At 35.3% G+C, this 20,298-nt stretch overlaps 3 protein-coding genes across 3 annotated transcripts in view; 1 reads left to right on the forward strand and 2 right to left on the reverse strand.

The window, feature by feature from the left end:
• LOC116297074 (neuropeptide Y receptor type 6-like) overlaps nt 1–11,694 on the reverse strand; it is a 27,034-nt gene extending 15,340 nt beyond the window's left edge. Inside the window, exons 1-2 of the mRNA XM_089037711.1 lie at nt 11,642–11,694; nt 691–754 (exon numbers count right to left, since the gene is read on the reverse strand). The gene's annotated coding sequence lies outside the window, so the exon portion shown is untranslated. The remainder of the gene's footprint in view (nt 1–690; nt 755–11,641) is intronic.
• LOC116286762 (somatostatin receptor type 5) overlaps nt 1–17,227 on the forward strand; it is a 19,188-nt gene extending 1,961 nt beyond the window's left edge. Inside the window, exons 3-4 of the mRNA XM_089037710.1 lie at nt 8,408–8,615; nt 14,810–17,227. Of these exons, the coding sequence (XP_088893836.1) occupies nt 15,161–16,849 (1,689 nt within the window). The 5' untranslated portion in view covers nt 8,408–8,615; nt 14,810–15,160 and the 3' untranslated portion in view covers nt 16,850–17,227. The remainder of the gene's footprint in view (nt 1–8,407; nt 8,616–14,809) is intronic.
• Nucleotides 17,116–19,847, reverse strand: LOC116286763 (uncharacterized). Its single transcript, XM_031693338.2, has 2 exons — nt 19,173–19,847; nt 17,116–18,214 (listed from the first exon to the last, which is right to left on the reverse strand). The coding sequence occupies exons 1-2, from the start codon at nt 19,509–19,511 to the stop codon at nt 18,044–18,046; spliced, it is 510 nt and encodes a 169-aa protein (XP_031549198.1). The 5' UTR covers nt 19,512–19,847; the 3' UTR covers nt 17,116–18,043.
• Nucleotides 19,848–20,298: the final 451 nt, after the last annotated feature.

The raw sequence follows: 20,298 nt of genomic DNA on the forward strand, positions 1-20,298 counted from the left end.
AATGAGAAGCAGCAAAATCCAATGATATTTATGTTATTTAAGATAAAATTCCAAATCAACGAGGCGTTTAAATTTACAACCTGCTTAGGTCATGTGATTAATTTTGGGGTGTGTCTAATATGTCATTGTTAGTGCCCTCTGATTGGTGTAGACTTTCGAAATTATCGACTTCATTCGGTTCTTTATTTGCAGTATTTTTTTTATTAGAATGAAATGCAAAACACTTCAAGTAGAGTGAGATTCAATAACCATTGGTCTTGTGTTGAAGATTAAAACCCTTTTACATTAAAAACTAGAGCAAAACGACAACATTTGCTATATGTGTAAAGAGGTTAACCACAAGATTCTAAAAATATAACCTGATAGGACCGAATTTTTTTTGTACAAAATACCTTCGTTTCGCCTTCCACTGTACTAAAAAGCACTCGAGGAGGTAAATTAGCCTCATGGCTTGGCCTGAAGCTAAACAAATTTTGTCGCCCGGTTGTCGCAATATACTAATAAATGAAAAGAGCAACGAAAAGCCACCGGAACAAGTTCTTCCTGGGGTTTTCTTTCCTTTTTCTTTTCGTTCTGTATCCCGATATTAATCTAATAGCTATACACTACAGCTTCACGTCATTTCCAGCAAAACGAGACTTAAACTTTACGTTTTCATTGCGTTTCAGGTGTAAGAATGATTTCACTCACTTTTCAGTTGTGTTCTTCAACCTCTTCTTTCGTTTATCGCTTCTTTTTCTTCGTGAAAATGACTCTTGAAACAAGAGAGGAAATTATTAGTATTTAGTAGTCTTACCTGTAAAGACTCAGTGAATTAGTTCCAAAACAGATGCCAATCCCTCATCTTCACAAACCCACACAATGTCGTCAACTAAAACACACATAAAACCATCACCTATGACGTCAGCCACAATTGACAAGTCATCTTATTAAATCCATTATAAAGATCATTAAGCGTTAGAAAGAACACTGATGAATCAAACCCCTACACTCATTCATTAACAGAGTTTTATAGCTTGGGCAAGGCTACAAAGGATAAGGTTTGGATCAGTATCAGTACAGAAGTGAGAAAACTTAAACTAAACAAGTTATAAAAGAGGGTGTTTCTAAACCGACTTCAAGCTGACATCTTGAGGATTGGCGTGCGAGAGGTTAGAACAAATATTAATAAGAGTAATGCTAACCTAAACTTCAATACTTTGTTTACACCAAGAACAATCATTGACTGTTCCTTCTTTCATCTCACCTCTTTTCTTTGTTATTTTGTTGTATGTTTTATTCATTTCAAAAAGCAAACAGCAAAAGAACATATCCTTAATTTTTGCATTTTTTCTGTCATTGACTTTCGTTCGTCTTGTGTTTGTATTATCGGCAGAACTGGTGATGTAGAAAAGATTACATCACCGTTTGATCATCGCATAGTTAATATATGATCATCGGCATGATCCGTGGGCAGTGCCTGGTTCTATATTATGCACCTGAATTCTTCATCAGAGAACTGGCATTATTCAAGCGAGTTTGTCAACAATATCAATAATGTCATGAATAACTCATGAATCAAACCTTGACTTTACTTCTCCAAAAAAAAAAACAAAACACACACACACACACGCAACAGCATACACCTATTTAAAAAAACGTTGCCGGTCAAAGATCACGGTTTCGAACTGAGACAAAACGGAATTCTTGTGTTTTTATGTTTCCTGGCTAAGATACGAATCTAAAAGGAAACTACGTTGTTTGGCTGTGAACATTAATCACAAATTTGCAGCGTGCTATTCGGTCTCAGATTTCAGTTCTCCGACCAACAATTACATTCAAAAAAAGTAGGTGTGTATATATATAGATGAAGACAAACGTACCAAACAGATTACTGATAAACTATAATACTAATTATTCCAAAAGTAAAGTCATTTTTGTTACTGGTTCCTCTATTTTTGCAAGTCCTCTTTGATGGATCAGTCGCTTTTGGTAGAGATTCAATTTTCTTCTGAAGTGGAATTATATAAATTTAATTATTTCAGATGAATTAGTCATGACCAAAAGCGTGATGATAAAAATTGATAAAAGTTTTAAGATTATTTACTTGATGACAATGAACTTCTAAATTTCAATTCGACCATAGAACAAGGGCAACTGGCTATCAAAAGTGATTTCTTTTAACTTGGATTGGATGTCTTACGTACTGATTCATGTGTATATCAGTGTTCAATGCAATACTGTGTTTTGAAGGAGTTTGCAGTGATTGATCTTGCCGTAAGATCTCCTTACTGACCACAATACAAAGTGTGTTGCCCGCAGGCACTTGTAGTTGTTCGACCTTGATCCGGTACCCATAACAGTAGCGACGTGAACACAATTTACTCTGAATATCAGAGAAAGCTTACTTCACAAATACAAAAGAGAAAAAAAGCATGAATAATGGCAAGTATACAGTCATTACATGATTATGTCTAAATGTCAATTATTTCTTGATGTTTTTTAAAAGTTGTTTATCATTTGTACTTCAAGACTAAGATATTATCTATAATGGTCTACTCTTTGATCCCTTATTCTCAGCTCACACTATTCTTAACTTCTATCCGTTTCCTACGATATCAGCCTCGTATTCAAACTATTCACATCAACACATTCACAGTTACCTCATGTTCTTATTTATTGTCTTTCATTCTTTTTGAATTTTTTCTCTCAAAAAGTTAGGTAAAAAAAAAACCTTTGTTTTCTGAATGACAAAAACACAGATGTTCATTGGTATATTTTCATATGTATATTTTGGACTAGGAGATATATATTTGATGGCAGCTTATGATTGGTTGGTATAGCATGCATAATTAACAATAGTTTCTCAGTAAAAAAAATACAGGCGCGCACACCATCGGGGACTTTTTATCGAGCTGTTTAAAATTAGTATTAAAAAATGAGAATTTGATCATTTTCTTAAAGTGCAAATGAATCCTTCGACAATACTTTCAGTACTGATTCTACATGAAATAAATAGTTGAATGGTAAAATATTTCTTGATTTGAGTGATGCGCCTCTAAGTTATAAAGGTTTATACTTCCAATATGCTAATAAGTGTGACGTCTATTAAGGCTTAATCAAATATACAAAATCGAAGTGGTTCATAGATACAGTATTTAAAAAGCATCATTATTTTACTCATGGTTTACAACATGAAAGCTATTTCTTTTTTTTTTTTCAAAATGGCCAGCATTTAGTATTACTAGTTACAACAAAAACACTCAAATATCTTACCTGACGTCATCATCATTAACATATTGTCGCCATATTGTTGCCCGTCATCTAATAGTATCAATATCTATCGTATAGTACTGCCACAATGTATGCTTGTATTCAAATGTCATAAATGTCTTAAAATGTCATTAATTAGGCACGAATTCGAGGGGGGGGGGGGGGGGGGGGGGGGGAGCCCGAAATTCATATACATAAATGGGAAGGCTGGAGTATGCACTAATCCTTAATTGGCATGATAAGAAAATGACCTTCAATGCTGGGGACTTCCGTGAAATGTTTTTACTGGCTTGCAAATAAATATTACCGGTTCCCTATGTCCATACCTAAGCTACAGAAAAACCTGATGACCAATCAAGTGTGGATGTTCAAATGTGATTAATCGACCTAATCGGCTAACGTGTTGCTATGTACGTTACCACCCAATTCAAACCACATGGGAGTAAGTTTCATTGTTCGTTATATTTTGGATTCACAGTTGAATTCGTAGAGACAAACGCTTCTTTTCCTAGAAGATTTGAATTGGGTGGTAACGTACATAGCAACACGTTAGCCGATTAGGTCTATTATTCAGTATTTTAAGTGAGGCTTGATATTTTGAATGAACCAGATATTGAAACGATGTCCTATGATGAAGAATAACATACATAGCTGTTTTAGTATCGATAGCCAATCACATGCCTTGAAATAAATTATATGACCAGCGGGACATGGTGCTTGGAAAGTTTAATTAAGATATCGCGACAATATATCGAGCGTATTGGACCATAATCCATTCATGGCTAGTTAATTAGTTCGAGCGGCTTCCATTGAACTGTAAGTTGTAGTAAATTATAAGTTCTATGATAAGTCTTCGATCTGAACGACCAAGAGACATATTTTGCTATGACTCATGTTTTGAGATGGGACGAGTTGCATGTACTGCGCATGCTCCAACGTTTGAAACGAAACTAAAGACTTTTCTTTACTAAAAAAATATCAAGGAAGCTTTTGGCGAAGTCAATAAAAAATGTGTCGTCACAAGCACTCCAATTCTTATTCATTATATATATTTTTTTATTGATTGATTCAATTTTTAACAAAACAACTTATTCAAATACACTATCAACTGTGATTCTCATAACTTTCCTATCAGCTTTACATAGAAACAATCTGAACGAAACAAATTACAAAGCAAAATATCATACTTTATCAACGAAAAGATCGGACCTTCATTTCCCGACTGAACATCGATCAGTATGACTCATTGTTAAGGCATCCTTCTTCGTCTTTCACAAGTGGGAGTTAACAAATTATCCTGTAACACAGATATCGATTCTAGTCATGGATCGTTGCATGCGCGTGCGATAGATTAAAACTCGTGACATGTGTATGTGATATATTAACAAGACAAATAATGGTGTTCCTGCCGACTAGATTAGATATCTTATTCGATATTAAAGTATATTGAAATGACAAAAATATCGCAAAACTAATATATACACTTGAGGGAGATAAGCGATGGACGCAATAAGATGATCCATAAAACAGTGGTTCCTAAAGCCCAAATGAAACGATTTCTTCGTATGATATACTTTAACAAAAAATGTCAGGAGTTGGTCACTTCTTGGTCACATCACGGCATAAATAGACGGTCTTGTTTTAACGAAGCTTTTCGAGGAATGACATTATCTATTGTCTTTTTATTTTAATGCCAATTGTATTACCTTAAATTTATTCGCTAGCTTACCTATAGTATGGATTTTCTTTGCCATCAACATAACACATTACGCAAACAAGGCAAAAATTATTGAAAAGCTCCTCTGCAAAAGATGATTAAAAATTTCAACTCTGGAAGGAAATAAATAAAATAACAAGAGGATGGAATAAACTAAAACAAACAAAATAAATATGGAAAGAAGAACAAACATTTCCAACATGAATAAGGTTTTTGCCATGATCATGCTATATCACTGACTTCAGGTGCTACTTTTACTTTGATCTTTGCTTACGAAGGATAGTTCAAAGGAGTAGATGTAAATTTGTTTCATTCTTTAGTTTTTTATTATAAATTCTGCCAAGGAAGTAAACTACAGGGTTGCATTAATGAATACATTTTCTCTTTTCCTCATTTGCATCGAAACAAAAAACAAAAATAAACAAAAATAAAACAAAAAACAAAAACAAAAGAAACAAAAAAAAAGAAAACAACAAAAAACAAAAACAAAAAACAAAAAAAAAAAAAACAACAAAAAAACAAAACAAAACAAAACAAACAAAAACAAAAAAAAAAACACAAACAAACAAACAAAAAAACAATTAAGACATACCCAAAGAAAGGAAACGTTTGTTTAGCTAGCAGTTGGTCATAATACAACCATCAGTTAAGAACACGATTCTCGTTTTCTTCTTCATGCTGACATGTATCAAGACTCTAATGACTGAACTAAGCACAGAGGCATTGCATGTGTATCTATTACTGAATTATATCCAGGCTATAGGTAGAATAACTGCCCAACGAGAAGTACTGTCGTATGTTGGCCGATCTTTATGGTTAGTATGGAATATAAAAACTGACGTTTAACCGTTTATCAATCACGAATTTTGAGGAGGAAATTGGTAAAAACAAATTGATTTTTGAGTGATTTTTTTAATGTCGAAAAAACTTTTTTCCCGCACTACTACTGAATCAAAATCCTCTTCATTTAAAGACAAATCGAAGATACAACCTTTTATCATAAGTCGTTATGATATAAAAGTGGTTTCGAAAGGAACTTCCGCCGCTTATAACAAGGAAAAGCTGTTTTATATTACTACCATTTGGGGCGCCGGTCCAAAAAGTGAGCTCCATGGACTACCCGCATATACATTTTTCGCCATTTAGTATTGCTCGCGTAAATATTTCGTTGTAAAAATTACGATTCTTTCCAAGGCAATTTGGAGAAAAGCTCTTTAGTTCAGATGAATCCATAATGCTTTTCGGTCTAACGACGTTTGTATTCTTGTCTTGTCATATTTGGAAGACAACAGGAAGACGAAAAAGTATTATTTTTCCCACCTCAGTCATTGGTTATCTACTTGCAGCAGGTGTTCAGTGTATATGTACGGAGTAGGAGGATTCCACTCTAGGTTGCCGGATTCATTTGTTTGTTTGTTCCGCCTTTTTTTCTACAAGCAAACTCGGACCTTTATAACCTTCAATGCCGTGTACAATTAAGAAAATATGATTCCTAAGATCATCCTACTAAAAGGCACTTGAACAACATAAAAGATAATGTGGCAGCCATGTTGGATGATGTTTACTATATATAGGTGGTTTGTAATCATTCCTAAGGGAATAAAAGTGGCAGCCATGTTGGATGATGTTTACTATAGGTGGTTTGTAATCATTCCTAAGGAAATAAAAGTGGCAGCCATCTTGGATGATGTTCACTATGGGTGGTTTGTAATCATTCCTAAGGGAATAACAGTGACAGCCATCTTGGATGATGTTCACTATAGGTGGTTTGTAATCATTCATAAGGGAATAACAGTGACAGCCATCTTGGATGATGTTCACTATGGGTGGTTTGTAATCATTCATAAGGGAATAAAAGTGGCAGCCTAGTTGGATGATGTTCACTATAGGTGGTTTGTAATCGTTCATAAGGGAATAAAAGTGGCAGCCTAGTTGGATGTTGTTCCCTATAGGTGATTTGTAATCATTCCTAAAGAAAAGAAATAGCGGATTTTTACGCCTCTGTCTATACTCATGCCTACTTGACTCATCTAACAATAATATAGTGAGGTCGACACTTCTTGTGGGCGATGAAAGCTACGATAGAACAAACTCTATTACTTGTTCAGATGCAAAACTAGTTGTTTCAATTTTGTACTATAAAAGGTACTACTTTATATCATAGTCATAGTTTAGTATATATTTTATTACATATATATTGCCTTACCATCCTAAAATATGATATAAAGAGGGCTTGGAAACGTCATAAAACATGCTAATCATAATATTAATTACCTTTTTTCCATTAAAATGGATGCATTAGGTGGGTTATGAAAGGATAAGAGGGATAGATGGATAAATGGATCCGCACTTTTGTTTTTTCAAAACTATTTACCTCGGCGAACATGAACCGTGTAAGAATGTGTATGATGTTTGTCTTTTAAAAAAATAAATAATTACTTTAACATTACAGCCTAATTCTTTCCTGATGTTTTTTTACTAAAGCCCAATAGTTCTCAAGTCATCCAGAAATTGTTAAAATAATCGTGCAAATAAGCTTTGTGCTTGAACAATAGTAAAAAGTTGAATAGGTTCATTCAATCAGTACAATTCATTATTAATAACAATGTTTTATTCGTAAATGCTCTCAGTGATAAAGAACTTATGTGGTGCTTTATCATGTCAGTAAATATGCAATGGAACATAAGACTGTGGTCGTAATCCTAAACCCCAACACTACCGACTTAGTCGTGAATCATCTTCAATAAATGACATGGAAACCTATTTAGAAATTATCAGTTAATTAAGATGAAAACTGGTGTTTAAGTTTTTTAAAGATAAAGATCACGTAAAGTAAAATTCCCTTTTTTCCCCTTGACTGTGTGACTTGGAACATGTATTCCTTCGATATTTCGAAGGGAAAAAATTCTTAGTTTTTGAGGAAATAGAGCTGGTTTTCTGTCCAAAACGAGACCAAATCATGACCAACATGTTAAACTATGGTAAAATAATGGAATAGAAGAGTGTTAGCTGTACCAGGTTCATTTATTGAAGAGCTTTTCCGACAATGCCAACATCACACAAAACGACTTTAATCCTTGCAGCTACAAGTCAACTGCTATACAGCTTCAAATTAGATTCCAATTGCCTTCTAATCTTAATACAATTATGTTCTTGATCATAAGGTTATTATAGGACTCCTTCCTACGAGCTAGGTTGATCGTTAACCTCAATCCAAGATGGCTACCGCGTAGTACATAACAAAAGTATTGCGATTAAAAATAAGTTTCAATGCGATAGCAATCTAAAGTGTCAGCTAAATTACTAAAGTCTTCTACATCGTTTTCCATTTCTTTTTGAAGCTCTTGGTGCCAAGGTATTTCCTTTAGTCCAACGCCTACAAAAACCCTGAAATCTGATTGGACTAGATCTTCTTATCTTGATTCATTTTGTTGGCAGGTGTATTGGGGAGACTAAACAATACGACGTATATCATTCCCAACCCGCCATTTTAAACATTCAAGACTGACTGTCGCTGTTGTAATACCTGGAATTTACGCCAAACTGTTGTTCCAACTGTTGTTGAAAGGTGGTGTGTGTTTACCCGCAAAGAACCAACTATAGAACTACAAAACACATCTCGAAACTGCTCGGTTCTTTTCCACAAGTAAGTTGATGTTTGGTTATTCTTTTTCCTCATTAATTTTGGCGCGAAATAATTTTGACCATTTGAAAAAAAGATCTAAGAAAGAAAAACTGGTTTGAACGGATGAGAAGAAAAGGAGAAAAGAGAATCGTATAAAGTGGTTTGCAGGACAAATGACAAAAACATTCAAGAGCAGCATATCTTTAGCCTTTTTGGCGTCCATAATTCAAGGGGTTATCTGGTGCTCATACTTTGTGTTATATACTAGAACATAAGGTGAGATGTATATATTGTTATAGTGATAAATATCTAGTATAACAAGACCTGTCAGCCAGATGGAAAAAAGGCGCTCTTTTGAAGGAAATGTGAATCAATCAGTCATGTTCAAATGGCGTGATATGCCACCATCGATTCAGCTTAACATGGCATATCAAGAACACATTGTCAGAGATAAGTAGCTTAGCTTTTAAAGGTGCTTCGGTAGATTCCTAATATCAGTATTTTACTTCTTCTTTTCCTCTTCCAATGCAAACACATCCTAGAGGTCTCTTGTCGAGGTTAAGTACCCTCAACGATGCTATGTTTGATGTCTAGCCTGCTTGCTTGCTTGCCAGACAATTCCCCTTCCATCAGGGCTTTTTTCTCAGTTTCTTTTCTCGTTGATTACGAGTCAAGAAAGAAAAGAAGTCCCTTCAGAAAATTTTCGATTTTGTAGTCAAGTTCCGTAGACTGACGTCACACCTCAGGATCATCACCAATCGATAACTGAATATATACCAATAAATATAATAAATAAATAGATATAATATTTATATATATTGTACTATGATCATACTGATACCAACACACGAACCATTAAGTCTAAATCTAAAAACCTTTTCTATTATCTATGATTTATAACTACTTATTGTAATTTATTCCATGTTTCTATTTTTCGTGTGAGCATAAGGCTTATAGGCTTTTCTCATTATTTCTGCGTATATTTATCATAAATAATTTCTATTATCTATGATTCATACAGTATTTGCTAAATTACGCTTAGTTACTCCATATTTCTATTATTCGTGTGAGCATAAGACTTAGGCTTTTCTTATTATTTCTGCATATCTTTATCATAGATAATTTATATTATCTATATGATTCATACCTTGCTAAATTATGCTTAGTTACTCCATATTTCTATTATTCGTGTGAGTATAAGACTTAGGCTTTTCTCATTATTTCTGCATATCTTTATCATAAATAATTTATATTATCTATATGATTCATACAGTATTTGCTAAATTACGCTTACTTACTCCATATTTCTATTATTCGTGGTAGCATTTATATTATTATTGCTTCATGTTTTTAATCATAAGTTATTTATCTTTCCTAAGATTTATACTATCATCGAAAAAGCCATTGAGCTCTTGATGCGCTTGACAATAAAATTGTCATTACTATTAATTAATAGATACATTGTAGAATTTCAAGTGAAGTTTGTATTTAATTGTTTTGCTCATCTGGATTACATTACCAACATTTTTCTTCTTCTAAAAATCAAAATGAACTGCCAGAGCTAGCGATGGTGTCTGTTTACCTTCTGGAAAGATAAGTCTATTTCATATCCTGGTCTTAAACGTGTTTTATGAATAAAAATGCAATGTAAATAACACCATGTACGTTGTATAAAAACTAAGTTACAAAAAGCTTCCATTTTATGATGATAACAGCCTCAAGAAAATGTAATTAACGCGGCCGCTTCCTTTGAAGTTCAATGACTGAAAACGGACATATACACTACTGCACGCTCCACGCCCTAGTTCCAGAGACATTATCTGCCTTTTGGTCACCGCGGATCTGAAACAAAATAACTAAAATGCTAACAAACACCGGAAAGAATCTAAAAAATGTTCTGATATTTGAAATTACGCGAAATCCTTTGGGGTATTTGCGATGACCAAAAAGATTGCAGGCTCCTGGCAAATGATTATTATCAGGTTTAACAGCACGATTACTATTCTGTTACTCAGACCCTCTCCAGTAAACCCTTAACCGCCACTGATGCATGGTTTAGGAGATTTTTCCAATGGGTGTAATATATTCAAATGGCGTATGGTCTGTTTTGATTGGTAGTTGAGGACGAAAAACCGAAGTGACGTAAGATGTGTTTTGACCAACCAAGTATCCTCCCAGTCCCTCTCTTAACAGTCAAGTTTTGGCGGGGACTGGGAAACATTCTTTGAACTATCTCAGTGAAGACTCGTAACCTTCTGGTTTCTGAATATGCGCTAATATGAAATAAAACACGTGACTGTGTTAATTTGTTTGTAATGAAACTTGAAAGTGATTGATTTGGTCATTTTTTCTTCTTATGCAAGTATTACTGATTGCGGTTTACGATGAATGTGAATTGGTGAAGTCGTATTGGACCGTATACCTAACACGCATCCACTAATAAGCATGACATGTATATAATATACACATTCCCTAGTTAGGCAAAATATAATCCATGATCGTAATTCAATCAAGACTAGTAGGGCACTTTTTCTAAACTAGTTCTACCAGATATTTGTAAGATGACGTTTATCGTAAACGAAATAGACCCCCTCACTCGCGGTAACTAACACTGGTGAATACTAGTATTAAAAGTGCTTATAGCATGCAGACTGCACGGGGCGTTAGTAAAAGAGAAGACAAAGGTCCTACAATAATCATGACATAGAAATTACTTGTTTCCTTTGTTAGTCGAGTATTTTGTAAACAGCAATGAGAGTCCTGCGCGCAATCGAAAAGAAAATCCTCACGACTATATATAATCAAATATTTACTTTAAAATAAAATAAAAAACAGTTTATGCTTCCCAACTGAAAAAATTCCCAAAATAAAGAATGATGGCAATGTTTGGTTGGGGAATATTCTAATATCACACATTAAATCTTTCAAGAATCATGATCCAACTCAAGTGTCATACCTTGGATATACTTCAAATTGGTTCAGAATAAAGATCTATTCCAGATACATCCTTGTGTTTCTACTACAGTAGAAAATACACATTGACTCACCTTTCTGATCCACGGTTACTGGGTTTGTCTTGAGAGGATACCAGATAGCACTGTCACTTCTAGAAAAGAAAAGAAAAATGATTGCGCGAGGACGACGCCCTGCGACTTCTCCTGACAGGAATAACTTGACTTATTTAAGTTGCCTGAAAGCAATCAACATTTTATTGCTTTCGATGAATGAATGAGATATGCTCCGTGGAGCCCGACAAAAACAATTAAGAAAGATCTAATAGCAAAGATGAAACGCCTTTTTGATTTATTATAATGTTATTGTTGATGATGTTTTGATGTTTCATCAAATCTCGTCCAAGATCTCTTTGAACTTTAACTAAGCTCGCTGTAGGGGACGAGCCATTTAAAAAAATATTGATCTATTGGTTGATACCCCATGTGGGACCTTCCAACCTTTCTCCACATGCTGCGATAGGCCTTTAGCTAATCCAATTTGTTCATTCATTTGTTCATCGCCATTGGTGCTAAAGTGTTGCTAAGAGGATATAATTGATCCCTACTTTTCTCATAATAGAAAATATATTAATCCGGAAGCGAAAGAGTGGTTTCCTTAAATATCTCAAAGGAAATTGCTTTTTCGCTAACACCTGCCGAGACAAAACATTTTCTTTTATTGGATTCGATAAATTGGCTGGATTTCAATTGATTCCCTTGTTATACGTGAGATAAGACTGTTTGGTACTTGATTAATACTGTTAAGCTAATGAACTACAAAAAGAATTTGGCATTCTTCTATAAAAACATCTTTTTATTTCTGGATTAAATTCTATTACTGGGAGGATTTATTCATTTTCTTGAATAGGAATGAAATCAAATAACTAAAAGCTCTATATAGTATAAAAGCACGGGCGGGATCAGCCAAGACTCTATCTATTAATGTTACGTACTTCCTGCCAGTGACTGCAAGCCGCTTTCAAGTGTATACACATATTTCAAAAAACGTTGTCGGTCGGAGATTTGAAATTTGAGAATGAAAGGAATTGTGGGTTGTAAGCTGTAAATTTTTTGTGGTTTTAATTAGAAGCTCGCAAAAAGTTAATATCTTAATATACTAACTTTGAGCGATGACCTGCGCTGGCAAACTATGTGGGTGAGTGTATATTGAATTTTTAACGAGAAAACACTTAGTCCCCCACAATTCTAGCCTCCTTTGCAGCCGTTCTTAGGTTAGTCACGCAACGTTTCCACGTTGCGTGACGACCCTAAGAACGGCTGCAAAGGAGGCTACCACAATTCCAATCGGTCCAAGATTTCTGATTTCAGATATCCAACCGACAACGTTTTTTGAAATAGGTGTCTATTATGGTATACATCAATTGTGATCTATCTATCTAAATACCAGATTGGGTTTATTCGTTTACTATTCCATTTTTACTCAAAAATCCTTGGCTGGTGGGCACAAATAACATTTCAAGTGTATTTAGGTCTCTTTAATCCTTAGAGGAATCGGTTTGTATGGCAGACGTTTTCTAGTAGTAAAAAGGCCGTTAATATAAAATTCCTTTTGAATCAGTTTCTTAAACATCATAAACAAAAATATTAGCAGAACGTGCATCTATGACCAGGAAGTCAATACTGGTCAGCGGTGTGACATCATCAACACGTCATTAAACACCAATTGCTAATATTAACGTGTAGTTTAAATATGTCTTTTCGTAATTTGCGTTTCACTGAAAGACGCCGATCGTCGGCTACTGATCGGAGAACAAGTGTTGTGTATAGAATTAACAATAAACACCCAAGCGATAGACATCTAGAGGGATCAATAAAGATTAGTTTGTATCCTGTAAAGCGGTTCAATGTTCTCTTAATAATAATAACACACGCAGCATGTGGTGCAGTTTTTCCCTTCAGTGTAAATGGGACAAATGAACTGGATGCCGCAATAAGCCAAAATATAATTAACACTAAGAATAAGTTCAGAAATCATTTCAGCTTAGCCGGGTTTATTTTTGTTGTTGTCACTGTAACACAACAAAAGCTTTCATCCATAGCATATTCTCTTCGTGGGCCAATCACATTGATCGATACATTGTTACTGTTTTGATTTCAAAGCGCAGTGGGATATTGTCGATATACATCAAATTAAACGCGTACACTGTCAATTGGTTTACAGAATTAATCACCGACTTTCCATGTTCTTAATAAATAACATTCACAAAATGTTTTAATTTTATTAACCAAGGAAAGAGAACATGCTACTAATTCAATAAGGACGAAAGAGTTACAAAGATACGAAAATATTGGAGAGTACAGAATGCTGAAGAAAACTAAAAATGAAATAAAAAGATGGTGAATGACAGACGATACTGATATCCATTTTGTTTGAAGGCAAAAAGCTTTTTCAATTTAAAAACCATGTTGGTTCTTGAGTTCTTTGTAAATATATCTAAGGATTTGAAGTTAAGAACCATGTTTTGTAGGATCTGTACACCATCTGCAAACACAAAGATGTACGTGTGGGTTTTATCTAAAGTAAATTTACACAGTAACGTAAAGAAGTGACAGCTTTTACTCTACAGAAAATGATTTGGTCTAACTAATTAGAGGCTATAATTTAAAGTGAATTGCACTTTGGATTCGCAATGGTATCTTTGAATCTAGATGGTGACAAATTGTACCAGTTCCAAGACAGCTGGGTTCCGAGAAAATATAAATATAATGAATAATGGCGCAGAAATCCTGCTGTAAGTTGAGCCGAGACTGAAATTGCTGCTTTACTATACACGAACAAAACAAAGGTGATAGAGCAGGAAAGGAAGGAAAAGAAAAGAACAAGAAGCGAGAAAACAGACTTCAAAAGATAATTTAAAGAAACAGGAGAGTGAATGATTCTGTAACAACGAGAAAAAGAAAAAAAATCTTTATGCCTAATATGAACAATGAGATCCATTAAGACATACACTTAGAGAATATTACATCCTAAATTGTGTTTGAAATCAATTTTGTGTGTAATTGGTCTTTCACTAATGTTGTACAACCACTCTACTCCAACTTGCTGTCATCTTGTCCATCCTCGCACCCTGTCGCATCTGCTCACCATAACTTTTCTACCAACGTATTGAGATGAGTTCTTCACTGCTTATATATTGATTCATTATTTCTTTTACCAAGCCATTTCTGATCGATATCATTTCTTGTACCTTGTATCTATAGGTGAGACTCATTGACAAAGCTTGACGCCCGAAAAGGAAACAGTCAAAACTAGTGTTGACACAAACATCAATCCGTCAACTTTTTTTCTTCTCACCTAAATGGAACATGTAGATCAAAGGGTATCGAGAAAGTGATTTCTAAACCTGTTTGGAAATTACTGAGTGCAAAGCTGCAGACGTCGATGCCAAGAGGTGGTCTTCAGTTGTACCTCAGGCCAGACATTAGCCCAACGGTTTAACAAAAGACCAAGAAAAACTGAACTGGACCCTGGAAAGAAGAGTAACCATTTTTGGTCAAACAGTAAGAGACTTCCTATACATCAATTAGATTAGAAGAAAAGAAAGAACGAAGATGAATAACACCACCAACACAACTGGAAGCCCAGAAGAACAAACTATGGACCAAGCACAAAAGATGTTCAAGATTGTATTCTACATTGTACTATTTATAGTTGGCACAGTTGGTAACATTCTAGTGGTGATTATTATTAGAAACAAGCGACGAAGAACTGTAAATGACTGCTTTATTCTTAATTTGGCCATATCAGACCTAACTTTCCTCTGGTTTGCATTACCCTTTTATTTCTACGAACTATTTGAAAGATTCGTCAAATATCATTTTTACTGCAAGTTCGTGTGGCCCATGATGTCCGTGTCCTTATTCGTTGGCATCTTTACGCTCACTTTTATGTCGGTGGAGCGCTGCAGAGCGATACTTTTTCCATTCAGACCTCGTATCAAGAAAACAACATTATTCTTAGCAGTAATATGTATATGGACCGCGTCTATATTGTGCATTATCCCATTAATGATAGTTGTACTGCCTGAAGGGATAATGTGTTTAGAACACTGGCCCAGCGAGTCACACCGAAAAGCTTACACTGCAGCTCTGTTTATTCTACAGTTTGCGGTTCCTATCTCAGTCATTGCTGTAGCTTATATTACTATTATTGTCAAGCTAATCAAAACGAAGGTGCCAAACAGGACATCAGTCAACCAAAGAGGACAACTCGTCAAGCAGAAGAAAAGAACTGAAAACATCCATGTCATTCGAACAGTGGCAATCATTGTGGTGTTGTTCGTTGCTTGTATGCTCCCTAACCAGATTGCTTGGATACTCATGGACTTTGGCGGCGAACAGCACAAAAATCTGTCTGAGAAGTTTTGGTTATTTGCTGAAGCATTAATGTTTCTACATAGCTGTGTAAACCCCATCATATATGGCACTCTAACGAGACAGTTTCGTGAGGGATACATTAAATACATCAACTTTGTTTGCTGTCGTGGAAGATCAGCTCAAAAGTCGATCGATTTGTCAGAACACAGACATTATCAGGATCGACAATCAAATACTTCTCGTCCTCAGGAGAGATTGACGTACAAAGGCTCTCTGAGGTCACCAAGTATCATCAAGAGTACTGCAAGTACACAGGCAGCTACAGGAATGTCTTTCTTGACGTTCCGAAGCAGTTCACCTAAGACTTCTCCATCTCCAAGCCTCGTCCAACTCAGCCCTGTCTTAAACAATAACAAACACAGCTTACAAACGAACACAGTTGAGTTACATGGCAATAGTTTTCCCACTTCCGTACCCGTGCAATATCACGTCAGCCCTGGAGTAGCATCCTATAAAGATGGCACAACCCTGATCAACCAAGGTGTACTCATTACCACAGATAACTTACAGCATTTCACTGACTGCGCTACTAAACTAAACGCTGTTTATGAAACAGAAGATGGTTTTAACTTCGAGTCCAATTGCAGGAATGGAATGTTTGGAACTCAAACGAACCAGGAGCAATTCAAACCAGTGCAAGAAGACAATGACAAGACAAATAAGGCAATAGAACAGCACCTTCTGCGTGGCAAAACTAATTGTCTGACATTACAAAACGGGTTCGCTGTACCCGATAATCATATTAAATACAATGAATGCAATCATACAGATTACAGCGCGGGAAGATGCTTGGTAGCTGGGCCTTCAGTGAACTATGGTGTAATGAATGACGAGGAATGCAGTTTACAAGACACGCACTTGTAACGGATTTTAAACCGTGTATAAATAAATACTCAGTCCTGTGGCATACCTTGTTAATCATGAACAATGGAGCCTTGTATACTTAGGCCTGAAGCAACAGAATGTTCAAAATAAACTGTCGAAGATGGTGGTTGTTGGAGATGATGAGCAACGTTTACCGAAGAACACAGACTTCTTTAAGGTTACATCATCAGACAGCCAGTCAGCAAGGAAAAAAAGGAAACCTTTTCCAACAATATATAATTTGTTTATTCGTGAAGTTAAAAGAATAAGGCTTATTTAGGGGGAAATATAACTACTCGGGAAGGAAACTGCAATTCCTTGTAAATATCTCTGAATATAATATTTATAAATATCTTATTAAAACTAATGAGGATTGAAGGTTATTCGAATCTATCACGTGGGTTAGCTTTTTTTTAGCTCAGGCAAAAAAAATTTTTGATCAAGGCCACTGTAATATTCAACTCTTAAAATAGCGGAGATATCTTTGTGAGAAAAAAATATTGCTAAGAAACCTGTTAAATTTAACGCTAAAAAATCAGCTTATCACAGGCCTACGAGTTGTGATTACTAATCCTTTTTTTTTTTTAATTGATTTAGATTAAGTTCTAGATTTTGAAGAAATAATCATTTAGCAAATGAATTAACACTAGATAAAACGGAAGGCAGCACTGTTGGTGGTGGTGTATGCAGGCGGTGTTACCAATGTTCCATTCAAGTAAGCTTTTCCATGTACAGTTTAAACCACCGGTGAGCTCGACTATTGATTCTTCAATATAGGCACTGAACACTTTTTTATTTGAGACTAAAAGACCTCAATCCAGAACACACTTATCTCGACATCTCCGACTTTCAGAAAAACTAGCAATTCATCTTTTTATCTCCACAAGCAAAATTTGAAATTGTATGAAACTTGTATGGCTGACTATTGTAACTTTATCCGCAGCATTTTAAACCGGACGCGATAATCTGTATACTTTTAATGGATATTTCTCTGGCTTCTCTAATGTATCGAATTTCCGCTTTCAGAATATTTTCTATGATATTTTCATGGTTCTAAGCTTGTTTGGTGCAATCATTATTATGATATAAGTAGTCAGGTTTGATTTACATCATTGAATAGGATCTTAAATATAGTGCATCCGATGGGCCGGTAAATAGCACGTTGCTCCAGTATTGAAGAAGCAGGTCACGTGATCATATCCAATTGGCTAACATCGACTTGGTCTTCGCGTCAGTCCAAGTTAACCTTGATAAAGTCCTTTTCCTTCGTGGATCTTTTCGAGCTTTTTTCATTCCAAGAAAATGTGTTATAAGCAAACAAGCAATGCCCACAAGAACAATCCCCAACATAAGCCATCCTCCGATCTGTAATGAAAAGAACAAATTACCCAGCATGCTTTCATAGCGAGAACACGGAGAAGGGTACAGATTACCCAGCATGCAATGTCTTCTAGATGTCAATCAGATCAAAATTGTCATGTTCGGAAACGTAGCCTTCCGGCCTATTGTTTTATCATCCAATTTCTGAGATACGAAAACATGATATGCAAAACAAACGTTAAAGCTCGCAGGATGACGACGACTGCCTCCGGCTAAATTTGGTTCTTCCTTTTTACACTCAAGCCAATTCAACCCACATTAGCAAAATATACTCCAAATGTTTTATAGTGTCTTCTATTTTCAATTATTTTTAGTGTTTTGATATTTTGGCGAATGACCTCGGCTGTATGTCGTCACATATTGTAATTTTGAGTGAAACTCCAAACGGCTGGTACCATCCTATTTTATTTTTTTTAGAAACGTCAGTCTTTTTTAATGGTTTAAAAGACTCTTACAAAAATATTCCAAATCGTTCAATACCAAAAAAAGATTTTCCCTTTACAAATTAGATATAGCGTCTTTGTATAAAAGGGCTGATTTAATGGATATTTTAACATTAAATTGGAAAAACATATTAATGACTCATTATGTTTTTTATTTCAAGCGCAACCACACGAAATCAAATCATGTATGCCAGAAAACAAATTATTGATGTTGGGCTTTAGAAAACAGCGAGGTAAAATAAGGCAGGCAGGCATTGGAAAGGGAAATGAGGGAAATGACTCGGATGTAAGATTCGTTTTTAATTACATCTAGTGGGTTTGTATTCCTATGTAAATAAATCCAGCTAGACAATTAAGAACGAGCTGTATATATTTTGAAATAATTCCCATATAGCGTAGTGTGCCTTTACTATATTATCTATAATATTATAGTAAATTTACTTATGGTAGAAACAATTGAAAAATCCATTGAATATTACAATTGAGGTGTATATACTTACCCTGAGATAGAAGTACGACCAGCTTCCCACATACGTATTACACGAAGCACCATTAGACCGCAGACAGCCAGCTTTACGAGAAGGAGGAGTGGAAGCCTCGACAGAGATGTTTTTTGTGACTAGTGTTGAGGTCGATTCAGTCGGTTCATTACATAATGTTTGTCTTATCTTCGGGCTCATTGTCGATAATTGACCAACTTCACTCTTGCTTGAGATATTTCTAGTGACTGGTGTAATTGTCGGACTAGAGATAGTCCGTCCAAAATATATATTAATCAGAAATAGCAACACAAATAACCATTGACAATTACTACTGATAAAACAGTGCCTTTTGGCCATAATTCGTAGAATCTGATTACGAAAAAAGCGAGAATCGATCAAGGCCAGACGGATGAAAGAATGAATAAATGAGGTGGTAATAAATGTAGATCAGTCTCTAGTCATCATGTCCGATCTGTTAGTCACATGTATTATCATAATACTAAAGTCAGGAGCGTACTGAACTACTATGATACGTTATCTGTGGACATCTCGACTAAAAGTGCTCGACACTTGTCATTGGTTGACGGCCATTCAACGCAATACTGACCAATATCATGCTGAATCAGCTGTGGATCGGTTAATTGTCTCAAGGAAAGTTCTACAAAAACACCATGTTATAGTGTTCCTCTAATGATTTTCATATTTGTCAGACTTTAAGATTGAATCACTAACTGTCATGCGAGAAACATGACGACTTTCATGAACAGACGAAAATAACTCTACATTTGACGTCAACTGTAGCAATGTTTTATTCATAATCGACTTAAATTAATCCTCATAAACACGGTGGACATCTATCTCACGTTCACGTTACCATGCCAACGCGAAACGGAAGGTTACTATGGAGACATAGAAATCTCTCGTTGGGCCAGGAAATTGAATTATTTAAAGAAGCGCGTAAGCAGTCGGAAAATTTAGCAGCTAGTAGCTGCTAGCTGCTAATTGATGTCTTTCACTTTTGAAGGAATTTAAGTCGGGATAAACTAGTGCGCATGCGTATAAACTAGTACGCATGTCTATAAACTAGTCGGCGCATGCGTCAAGGAACCACAGTTCAACGCATGCGTAAAGAGTCAATTCTTCG

Source organism: Actinia tenebrosa, unplaced genomic scaffold (genome assembly GCF_029948245.1).
Source record: "Actinia tenebrosa isolate PJP-AT-01 unplaced genomic scaffold, QUT_ActTen_1.0 PGA_scaffold5__44_contigs__length_20552954, whole genome shotgun sequence".
Lineage (NCBI taxonomy): Eukaryota > Metazoa > Cnidaria > Anthozoa > Actiniaria > Actiniidae > Actinia > Actinia tenebrosa.